The 12100-nt window shown below is 47.1% G+C and overlaps 2 protein-coding genes across 2 annotated transcripts; both read left to right on the forward strand.

Moving 5' to 3' along the window:
* Positions 1 to 2869: 2869 nt before the first annotated feature.
* LOC128273550 (rac GTPase-activating protein 1) lies at positions 2870 to 4804 on the forward strand. Its single transcript, XM_053011542.1, has one exon. It carries the CDS (start codon positions 2870 to 2872, stop codon positions 4802 to 4804), a length of 1935 nt encoding a protein of 644 aa, XP_052867502.1.
* Positions 4805 to 8891: 4087 nt separating this feature from the next.
* Positions 8892 to 11856, forward strand: LOC128274199 (protein dimmed). The gene is made up of 3 exons (XM_053012309.1): positions 8892 to 9266; positions 10759 to 11013; positions 11227 to 11856. The coding sequence occupies exons 1-3, from the start codon at positions 8892 to 8894 to the stop codon at positions 11854 to 11856; spliced, it is 1260 nt and encodes a 419-aa protein (XP_052868269.1).
* Positions 11857 to 12100: the final 244 nt, after the last annotated feature.

Below are 12100 nucleotides of genomic sequence, written 5' to 3' on the forward strand. Positions count from 1 at the left end.
AAACGAACGATGCAGCATCCCGTTGACGTGAGGTTTGGCATGGTTAGTTTATACATTTTGAAAGTAGTTATAATGTTTTTGGTCTGTAAACGCTTGAAAATAACTGAACTGGTTCAACGATTTTTTTTTTTCAAATATGTTAACGATCGAATTATTTGATTTAAAACGGTTTTGGTTTGCAATATGTTTCACTCTTTTATGTTGTTTCGCTGTAAATAAAATGTTAACGCTTCTCTACAGGAAAATGTAAGGCACCATACTTCCATCAGCTTACAGTTAAATTAATCATCCACACCGGCTACCGGATCTGAGTAAAAAAGCTTCCAACAGCGGGTGTGCATGGTTTCAACTTTTTTGTATTAACGACTCGCTTTATTGGTTATCCTTTCACGGACCGGCAACGATAATGGACACTGTAGGCAAGAGCAGACAGCGCAGTTATGTATGAGGTATCTAATGGATTATTATTTGTAGAACCTGGTCTAGTGCTGTAGGCTCTGCGAATACAATGTACCTTGAAATCTCTTCAGAGATTCGGCTGCTCGGTCGCTTAAAGGATCCTGCTTCGTTCCGACGCCAAATTTTCGAAGCAGAAACTGGACTCTGCTACCCGTGTAGGTTTGACGCGCATTGGTGCTGCATTATACACCGGAACGGCCAGCATATCCTGTGCGCTTTTTATGCCAAGGTGGCAGGGGTAATGCAATGACCTCGGTCCATCGTAATAGCCGGTACTGTTTCGTAATCGGTAAGTGCCAACCGATGCGGTTCTTTCAGGGTAAAGTTATTTTCTGTTGCTGACCACACGCGTTTAGAACGTCGTCAAGGGTTTGAGATAAATGGGTAAGGTCCGTCTAACATTGGATTTTTGTATTTCGATTTATCAAAATGTTATTTTAAGTAAACCAAACTTGCACAGCCATTAAAAATACCTCTAGTGCCACAGCGCAGACGGGAGGCGAGAACAGTTCTGTCTCTATTTTTATTGTGCACACGTTTATGGGATATCTTCCTTTAATCCTCCACGCGCGAAGGTGAAATTGAATCGACGAAATGGTTTGATTATTCGCTCTTTTTTTAACGTGGCTGTTCATCTTTTGATACGGCAAAGAAGTGCTTTTCCACGCGAAATAGCTGCTCGAAATTGCCTCACCGAATGGAAAATTGATTTTGTGCCATGAAATTTCAACGCATCAATCCGGCCGGTGTCGGTTGAGCGTACCTGCTGATAATAATACCAGCGCCCAATTTACTACCCACCGAACAGCGGATCCCAAATGTTAAGAGCGTAATCAAATCAGACAAATTGTGAGTGGGCTGGAGTAAAGTACTATCAATTCGAGCCTCTCCGGTTTAGGTCGGTTGATAGCGAGGGCCCCTCATGGAGCTTCGAGAATTTTATTCTTCGTCCACCTCTCAGGTGTGACGAGAATGAGGAAAGATGTTTGCACATGGAGCATCTATTTTCAATTCGAGTTTATCTCACGGTTTGTTAGGGAACGGGATAGCTAGAGTGGGTAAATCGACAAGTTTTCTCTAGCTTCCTTACCCTTAGTTTAAATTCCGAATTTCAACTAAAGGTATAATGTATGCCATGATACCGACGAAAAAACAAAAAAAATCCGAAGGTACATTTCCTGTGGTATGATGGAGACAAACAAATCATTTTTAACTGCCGTTCCCCGGGTGTTCTAGAATCTAGATGCTCCTTCCAGAATGTGCGGTTGAAAAATAAGGATCATTTTTCCCTGAAACACCAGCATTCTCTACCCTGTCCGAAAGGACCATCCTTGGCGAGAGATAGGCGAAAGTTTCCCAAAATAAATATGCTCTGTCTTTCCCGAAGTCGAAGTCGCCCGTGTGACTGAAGGTCCGCAGATGACCGCAGTTCGCATCCCACGAAAGGCGAATCAAAGGCACGTTTTTCGTGGTACGATTAATTGTGCCTAATGAAGCCAACTGTCTCTCATGACGGATCGGCCACTTAGTGGTCTGGTTAGGTTGGCTTTCGGTTGGGAAATTATAATTGTACTATTAATTTTCATTGCATCGCAACGCTGATTGTGCACGTCGGAAGAACCTTCCGGGGACAATCGAAAACGTTAAGCATAGGAGCTATATCAGAGGATACGATTTCTCCGGCGCTTGACGTATTTTTAATAGTGTTTAACAGAAACTTGATTTTATGCTTCATTCATGCTTCTCACATTGAGTATATTTTAAAGTGCAGTGTTTGCTTCGTAACGTAGTGATCGTTTAAGAAGCAGGTACTGACACTTGCTAAGTCCTATGCAAAGGAAAGAAGAGAAAACATTGATTCCGACTTTCAATACGGTACGCAACAAAAACTTTTATCTGGAGCATCATGTTAAAAACAATAAAGGCAAATCAATCAAATCAGGAATGCTACTAACGACTTTAAATTAATTTAATCGACAATCGTAGCAAATAACAATGAAAAATTGGGTAATCAAAAATATTGATCTTCAAAAAAGTTGTATTTTAAACTGGTGTGCTTACTTACTCGATTATCTCCTTTACGTTTTTCGTAATTACGGTGTTACCAAAAAAAGATTATGGATCTTAATTCTGTTTAAGAAGAAAAAAATATGACTTTTAGACTAAAACATAATTTCTTTTAAGATGTGTACGTATTGCTAAACAAAGAAATTTTGAATAAAACGGCCAACAGATCTTAAGCAGCCGCCGCCAGCCGCCGTTGACAGGTGATCGTTCGCAACTGACAGCTGCTTGACAGCCGCCGAAGCCTAACGGTCGGTCGACGGCTCGCATTCGAAAGTTGTCGTCCCACCGCGAGGACGCGTTGATTTGTGTTGTAACGGAAAGTGAGCCTGGATGGTATTTTGTGATGGAATTATCGTTGGTGGCACAGTTTGACGAGCTGCGGCGTTCGTGCGATGTAATGCGCGACGGGGCTGCCGAAATAGAGTTTCTGCGCTTCGTCCAGCTGCAGGACGAATGCCGGATGCAGTGGTTGAAGTCGCTCGAAGAAGCTCAACGCCTGCAGCGGGAGCTGGACAATGCGCTGCGCAGCATATCGAACCTGGAGTCCAAGCTATTCCATGCCCGTAAGCTGCTTGAAACGGAGACGAAGGCCCGCCGGCTGGCGGAAAAAGAGCGCGATACGATGGAACACAAGATGATGGCCGTGTTTGATATTGTGCGCAATGAGCAAACCCTGCGCGACGAAACCCGCGTCCGGCTGGCAGAGTATGCGGCGGAACCAAGCCGCAAATCACGCCATGGGTACAGCCACCTGGACCGTGAAATGTCCGCTGCTGGTGCCGGAGGAGGAGGAGTGGAAAACGATATCAACTCAACCGGATCGTTTATGTGCGATCTGTCGCTTACACAGTCGGAAGACGATTTCCTTGAACCGTTGAAGGTGCAGGCAAAGCGAAAGTCCTGGAAGAAGCACCGACCTTCGTACACGAACAACAACAACAGCTTTAAGAGTCCCCAGCCACCAGAAGCGAAGCGGGTGGAAATAAATTCGACGGCAACTGCGAAAGACTACGGCCGGGTTGGAGTCGAGGGAGAAATCATTGCCCACGCCAAGGTTACGGTGCCGACAGGCATTGACGGTGGGCCCATCCTCGCTGAATCTACGTTCCGCACAACGGCACCGCAACAGCTGCAGCACCTTGCGGTTCCACTATCGAGTTGTCCGTCGACAAACTCGACGGCGGCCACTGTCATCAATGCCGCGCCGATCATCGATCTGAAGCAAACACCGACGAAAGCGATCATCCAACGACAGCACGAGCTGTGCAGTAAGACGTTCCTCACTTCGGACACATGCAATCAATGCCAAGAGCGGATCCGTTTCGGCAGCAACGGCTTACGGTGCCGTGGGTGTAAGGCTAACTTCCACAGCTATTGCCGCGACAAGATATCATTTCCGTGTGCTCCGCAGCAAGCGAAAGGATCCGCCCGCCGTGGAACGACCGCGGCAACCGGAGCAGGAGCGACGCCGCAGACCGCTCCCGGGGCCCTATCGCTCCTCGAAGACTATTGCCCTTCATCGAGCCCTCGCATTCCCGCACTGATCGTCCACTGTGTGAGCGAGATCGAAAACCGTGGCCTTGCCGAGGTCGGCCTTTACCGGATGTCCGGCGCAGAGCGAGATGTACGAACGCTAAAGGAAAAGTTTCTACGTGGCAAATCTATTCCTGCGCTCGGGCAACTCGACATTCATGTGCTGTGCGGTTGCATTAAGGACTTTTTGCGCACACTGCGTGAACCGCTCATTCCGGCGTCACTGCTGCCCGAGTTTTCGCGCATCGTTGCCAACAATCCGAGCCCAAACAAGGAGCGCGCCCGGGAGCAGATGTGCCAGATCATCGAGCGCATGCCGACCGCGAACCGGGACACTCTCGCCTTCCTGATGTTGCACTTTCAGCGAGTGGCTCAGTCGGCGGCCACCATGATGCCGGTGGACAATTTGTCACGCGTTTTCGGACCCACCATCTGCGGCTACTCGCGCCCTGATCTTGGGATGCAGGATACGTTCGCGGAAACGATTGTACAGTTCAGCATCGTGCAGACGATGCTCAGCATTGCCACTGACTACTGGAGCCAGTTCATCACATTGCAAACGGCATCGCATACCGATGTAGAGAACATACCGCCAGCGCCCAACACGCAGCGCAACGTCGGCCAGCAGCCACAGCAGTCGATGGTTGATAAGGCGCGATACCAGGAAACACCAATCTTGCGTCGGCCACGCAAAGATAGAAAGTATTACGCGACGCCACCGTACCGAACATCTAAGGAGAATTGAAGGAACGGCAGGGCGGCTTTCTTCCTCCTTGGTGATTTACGTTTCCTGTAGGATGAACATTCGAATTAAATTATAAAAATACAAATTTGCCACGGACTTAACTCCTATCATTTTGTAAGCTTAGGTCACTTAAAAGCATATTTCTTTAATATTGTTGTTTCCATTCTATTTTTTTCCTTAACAATAAACATAATTTTCAACTAACCCGATCCTTGAGGGCGTTGCGTTTTGTTTTGGTCCGTTCCACCGTACGCAGGATGTGGTTCCGCAGCGCAAGTATACCGACTCCTTGCTGCCAAGAATTATGATTAATTTCTTGATTAAATTCCATACTTCATGTGTATTGACCTTCCAGATCCCATTAGCGTGGGCCTTCATTCGGTGATGAATGTTTTTTCTCTTGCCTCATCGTTTCAATATCGTCGCTTTTTATGACGACAATGAACGCCGCTTGGAGAAGAAACATCAACCCAGTGAGCAAAATTGAGTGACCGACGCTCTTCTCACTATGGAAAATCAAGGTACCATCCGGTTACCATCGGGTTACCGACGGGTTACCATCGGGTTACCAATGTAATTTCTCCATTAGAACTCCCTTGTGAGATGGCCCAAAAACCCCGATGGCAGAAATTGGTAACCCGATTTTTTTCTCGAGCGTGCCCCTTGTCGTCTCCCTCTCTCATATGTGCCCTCTCCCTCTTTCTTTCTCTCGTATCCCCTGTCGGTTCCCGAAGTGAAAATGCTTCGTGTCGGTTTGGACATGCGCAGTGCCATTTATTTCTCGCTTTTGTGTGTTCGCTTTTTCGTTCACTCTACCGTTCGCCGTCCTGCTTCAGTGCATTGATGTAAACGCCGTGGTGTAAACGCCGTGGTGTAAACGCCTATGACGCCGTAAATGCCGGTGCCGCCGTAAATGCCGGTGCCGCCGTGTTAATTCCAGTCGATCGCTACTTAGTTTGACCAGCTTGAGGTAGAGATCTGAAACGAGCAGAGTGAAAACTTGTCAACATTATTTGAACACTACTGAACACTGTCCAATAAACTTACCTGTATTATTTCAATCAGGATCACACATGATGGAATGCACTTGAACTTGGTAGAAACTTGCAACTTGATCAACGCACCTACACACACTATACAAAATAGACAGAGTTCGACTTTGCCGCGACTCGAAAATTCGGTAAAGTCCCCGACGGAATGCTTTATGCGACTGCCGGTGTGCTTCGCGAGCCGCTCGGGACTGTGTGTCGCTCTGTCCCTTTTTTTTCTATTCCTTTTCCTTTCTTTCATTCGTTCGTCTTCCACTTGCTCGCGGTCGCTTCGCGTCTCGGCCCTTCCGCCCTTCCCTCTCCAGGTAATTTAAACCCACAAGCTCGCGCGTGAAACTCCCTCCTCTCGTGGTTTCCTCCGCTCTTTTCCGCCGCTGCCCACGAGCGGACCCTCATGAGCCGGCCTGCTCACTGCAGCGAGCGTCGCGCCCGCCCCCTCTCGTCTTTGCCGCAGGCAGAGGGGCGTTCGAGCTCACTCGTTTCAGCCTTCCTCGTCCCCTCCTCAGGCGGAGGGGTACCTCGGTCACTCAAAATTGTTCACTGGGAACCAATGGTCAGCTCGTACACTGAACGTACTTTTCTCGAAAGAGAATCCCCCGAAGGAGCCAACAATCGTCCCTTTGCAGGTTGGCGGTCGGCCCCAGCGATACCCGGCCTGCTGGTGGATTGGCTAAATTAGAAGAATATAATCTCAGCGGGATATGATTCAATTTGTTTTCATCAGCTGGCCATCCCCTCACGAGTTTGTTTGTTGCCGTCCCGTCGGCGATCGGCCAATTGTTTTCGGTTGGCGTGTTCGGTTCGACTTGATATTGTTTCCATCAATGTTGGGCAGCGAACGTCGTCCGCTAGGGTTGCGCTGGTGAGTTATCGAACACACGAGGAGCGTTCCCCAGACACAATTACTGCTGTGTTTCCTCGACATTCCGACGAACGACAAAAAAGCAATCCGCCACCTTCGGTTCCTCGTATTCCCGTAAGTGATAAATTTTTGATGAAGCTCTAAATAGAACCAAGCAAAGAGCGAAACGAATCCTGAACCGCAGAGGCGTCTGAAGGGAGCGATACTTCTAGGGGTCTAATTTAATTACACGTATGTCCTTAATTAGTGGCAGCCGGGTGACCGGGCTGTCCGTTCGACCCTTTTCTGCGTGCTACGTGCGACGGCGCTAACAGTGCCAAATTTTCGATGAACAAATAAGTTTTCTTTAACCCGACTCGCTCGACCGTCGAGTCGTCAAGGGTCCTAGAAGAAACGCACTTGTGGAGGACCCGTTTCTCGAAACTCTTGACAATGGCCGAACCGTGGCTGTTCAGCAAATCACCAATTCCGAACAAATTACGTGGGAAGCATTCAGGTGAACCATTGATAAATTAATTATCACCTGTGAGACAACTGCGTGAGACTTTTATATCACAGGTTCGTAGGGCCGTAAAGCGAAACATGATAAAATACAGCTCTGGGTGAGCAATCTATGGATCGTGCGATGTACCCAGCATCATTTGCCTACGTTTAAATAGAACGCAACTATGCAATTATTTGTTTCATTTGGTTTATCCGCTTCATTGTGTAGTCGCTGTGCAAATACTTGCGTTAAAACTAAAATGCCAAATGAAACTTTACAATATTTCAGTACCTTAGTTAGAATGCAAAAGTGTCGATTGGGCGGTTTATGTTCATTTATATACAAAGATGTTTTCTCATGAAACATGGAAAAAATATGAGCTCTAATTCTGGAACGATTTTTATAGCGAAATGAAATTCAAAACTTTTAGGCAAAATTCAAGATTTGATTATAATATTACTGTGTGACGATTCCAAACTAAGTGTTGCTCAAAAAAGTACCGGTTATTTTATGTACATAAATTTAGAGCATTACCTATACTCAGGACTTTACTCAGTTTTCTTTTATGGCAACGGATTAGGAATTGTGGGGAACGCTAATCAGAATGAAGATTCATTATCCTGTCATCGTCATCACCATGGTCGTTTACCTCGCCCAAGTCCAGGAAGAGCAACTTGTTAATTCCGCAGGCAAGAATGGTGCCCAGATTGGCAAGAACAAGGCCGGTGGTTGCTCGTTGAGGTTTGTGGTTTTATGCATCCCTTTCGACGGATCCTTCCTACTTTGCACGAGGGATTCCCTGCCCAACTCGCCCACTGAACGACTCGACCCTCGCTTTCCGGATGATAATCTGTGGCCCAGTTTCGTTTTTTCTTTTTCGTATAGCCGGGTGAGATTATTAAGATGGTCAGAACAGTGAACAATCGGTAGCAGAACGTTTTTCTACGCGAGACCTCCCGGAATCCCTCCGGCATGCTTGTGATGAAATGTTCTCGGTAGAAGCCGTTACTCGTTTCTCCGCAGGACCTTAGGCGGAAACCTTGGAATTGCTGATCCCACGCTCCTTCGTGCTCACCTTCGTTGCTCGAACCGTCCGGTGCGGGTTTCCCATCCCGTAAAGCGCCATGTCTTCAAATTAATCATGAAATAAAAATAGATTGCGGACTAAATTGGTCCGGAAGTGTTTTATAATCTCTGTCCTGCCGCGAAGCGTGCTAGTCACGTTTCCTCCGCGGGGTTTTCCTGTAGCATCTGCCCTTCCATTTTTTATGGTACTTTTTATCCGGCTTTCCATGTACTTTCTACCGTTTGCTGGTAGGCATACTAAAAACTACTAAAAGTGAACATAGAAGGACATGTAGCTTAGAGCGATTTGTAATACTTTATCTTTCACGCTGAGTTCTTTTCTATGCTTCGCCTTCCGCTTTTCGACCCGTGGCTATTTGATATTCTTGAATTTATGTGTTGTTTGCCGTTCTCGTTGACAGGCTGAAAGGGTGCGCACATTAGTTGATTGCGCGAAAGGCATCAACTAGGAAGCAAAAGTGTCTGCGGATGGCCATAATTTTATCGCATTTGTGAGCTACGAGAAGTCCAAGAGAACCGGAAAGAAAGCAAAAGACCGAAAGCATCTCCGACGAAACAATAAAAGCTCAGATATCGCTCCAACACCGCTCGATAAAACCTGCCAAGATGCGCTCCGATCTTTCCGACGACAAACACAGCGTTCAGCTGGCGGCGGCGGAAATCGCCGAGTCTTCCGATACCAGTGGTTTCTACGAGCTTGCCTCGAACGGTTCGACGAACGGCATCATCAATGGTAGCGGCGTCATCAACACTCAGCATTCCCACAATCAGCAGCATCATCAACACCACCAACACAACCACGATCATCATTTGCACCCGGATCATCATCACCATCATCACCATCTTCTTCACCAGGACGATTTGCAGGACAAAGGGCAGTCGAAAGTGCTGCTCCACACCGAATCCCTCTCCGAGCACACAGATGGCATCATGTTGCGGAGTACCTCGCGACCGAAACGGGCCACGAGACGGATGCAAATGGTAAGTTGCTGTTTCCCGAATAATCACCAAAACGCCAGGTTTGTCTTGGTAAAACTTGGTCAAAACGATCGGTTAATTGTCCAGTTCCGGTGCAGTAGCTAGCGCAAGTTAACGTTTACTAAAACTTTACATTTTATTATTTCTAAGTTGTTCAAATCTCGTTTTGAAGCCGAAAATTGTATATATTTTCACTTGGTGTATTTTAGATGCTTGACGTTAAACTATTTCCGAACCTTATTCGACAACAACTCCGGCGTTTCCAAATCATCGACACGAAATACGCTAGTATCTCTATTAATATTTCTAGAATATTCATACTTATTTTCCCTAGGCTTAAACGTGCGCCAAATTAATTTCCGTTCAGCGGACCAACCTTGCTACAAGTTTCGAAGAAAAATCCCTCTACATTTTGCATAACTCCCACTCCCACTTGCTGCCCGTTGCAAGTTCACACGATCCTCAATCTACTTTCTCCTCCACGATTCTACCCGAGTCTGGCCAGCCCTGACGAACAGTTTTATTTCACGATAAAAATAAGCTGATAGTCCACAAAGTTTTTTACGACTCTAATTACTGAAATCGATATCGCGCACCGAGCGCAACCGATTTTGCCACCCGCATCCGGATCTTGCGTCCGTCCGTTTCGGGCAGTTCGTAATCCGCTTCGGCTTTTTTCCGATATCCTCGCCACCGATTGAAATTAAGCATGGTACACGGTGTGACACCTTGCCCAGGTTCGTGCGATTCTGTGACGTAGTCTGGTCCTGACCGGTGTTCGGCATATTAAACGGTTTGTTTACTCTGTCATAATGATAATCGTGCCTGGAATCCGGTTCACGAATATTGCATCTGTCCACGTTTTCGGACGGTGAATTCGGAAAAAAGACCCCAAAAACATCGTGTTCTGATGCAAAGCCGTACGTTGGGGTGTTCGTTTTACGATCGGTTTGTTTTTCGCTGGCCAGCCAATCGTTTACGATGCACAAGGCTTTGTCCGTTCTTATAGATGGAAAAAGCCATTCGTTTACGGCACACTAGGGTCATCGTCCGCTACTGGTTTTTTTTAGTAACGAAGGATTTTATGTGGCGTGGAGAAATTCCGCGCTAAGAAGTCTGCATACTTTCCTGCGGGTTGTTCAATAATAATCCATGATGCACATGTTTCGTTTTAAATGCTCAACAAGCCAGAAAAAATCCAAACTCAACATTCCATTAAAATTCCAGAACAAGCTGAAAATCAAATATATCACTAACATTTCAGTAAAACTTAATGATTTTTTTATATTTTAGTAAACGTTTTAGAATTGGAACCTTCGTTTCAAAGCTTGTGCCATTTATAGTTCGTAACGAAACATAGACTTTACTCTACTCTTTGTTTAGAAAACTCAATAACAATCAATAACAAGTAAACGACAAGTACGACTAAACATTTATACTTGGCAGTTCAGTAAAAACATTCTCGCCACTTCTCTATTTGGCAATCACAATACAGGAAGCAACAATCGATCCGGACATGACGGATTCGAGCTCACAGAGTGATGACACGAGCTGCGGCAGTAGTCGCACCGGGAGCCGGGGCAGTAACGGTGGCCGTTCGGCTCCCGGAGCGAACGGAAACGGAAACAGCAGCAGTAGTGCGGCCCGTCGCCGCAAGGGGGCACTGAATGCAAAAGAGCGGAACGCTCGGCGACTGGAGTCGAACGAACGCGAACGGATGCGAATGCACAGTTTGAACGATGCGTTTCAGGTGAGTTTCTGGTGGCATCAAACGGAGCCACAATTTCCGCGAAAATTCTTGAAACCCGTCTTAAGACAGCTTCGAGTTTTTTTTGCTTCAATTTGTGTACCTTTCTCTTGTCCGTCTCATGTCTCCGTCCGTCTACGACGATAATTCGACACCCGCCTGATCGACGACGACCTCAACCGAAATGATTTCGCATTGTGGCACGCAACGACACAGTCCTTACGGGAAGTTATACCGCACGTCAAGAAGGAGCGTCGGCTGTCGAAGATCGAAACTCTCACACTGGCCAAAAACTACATAACCGCGCTGACCGATGTCATCATAGTGATGCGTGGGGAGGGTGAGGCTGCCGCCGCTCTGTCGCCAGGCACGCCAGGTCTACTACTGCACAACGCGATCCCGCTCCCGGAGACTGGTGCGGCACTACAGAGCAATGTCAGTAAGTCGCCGGAAGTTGGCGGTCCGTGTCACGCGACGGACGTGGATCAGATTTCGACCACGCTCGATATCATCGCGTCCGCGTCCTCGGTACTCGACTGTCACGACACGACGCACCCACACCACGCACCACTTCCGCATCACCACGGTCACCATCATCTGGGCGATGGCGGAAGTACCGGCCACGTTAGTAGCAACGGCAACAGCAATAGCACCAACACCAACGGCAGCAATGTCGGCAACAGTACCCTTGACGTGGCCATTGTGACGGCCGCCCCGAATGGCCACCATCACCATCACGGTAGCATAAACAACAATCACCTTAATACCCACCATTTCAATAACAATAGTGCCAGTAGTATAGATATTGAGAACAGCTTCTACGAGGATCCATTTCAGATGATGTAACTTCTACGACCCTCCTTCACAGATTTGTCCGTCTCGAGCCTTGCGCTGGGTTTTGAAGCAAGCATTAGTTGAAGTTCTTGTCCAGCGGTGCACCAACGCTATTGTTGTCTAAATTCAGCTCCATTCCTCATCTCTGTTTTTGTTAAATAATTCAGCATTGTGGTTAAGAACGTAGCGTCACCATGTTTTCGGGGTGCTTCTGAATTTTTTGTCGTTTGCCAGAAATTGTGGGAAAGTGGTTGGT

Source organism: Anopheles cruzii, chromosome 3 (genome assembly GCF_943734635.1).
Source record: "Anopheles cruzii chromosome 3, idAnoCruzAS_RS32_06, whole genome shotgun sequence".
NCBI lineage: Eukaryota > Metazoa > Arthropoda > Insecta > Diptera > Culicidae > Anopheles > Anopheles cruzii.

Excerpts from the sequence above, each read along its gene's own strand:
- LOC128273550 (XM_053011542.1), top strand. The coding sequence starts at position 2,870 with ATGGAATTATCGTTGGTGGCACAGTTTGACGAGCTGCGGCGTTCGTGC.
- LOC128274199 (XM_053012309.1), top strand. The coding sequence starts at position 8,892 with ATGCGCTCCGATCTTTCCGACGACAAACACAGCGTTCAGCTGGCGGCG. Across the intron at positions 9,267-10,758 it reads CCACGAGACGGATGCAAATG|GAAGCAACAATCGATCCGGA; the intron begins GTAAGTTGCTGT and ends ATCACAATACAG. Across the intron at positions 11,014-11,226 it reads GTTTGAACGATGCGTTTCAG|TCCTTACGGGAAGTTATACC; the intron begins GTGAGTTTCTGG and ends GCAACGACACAG.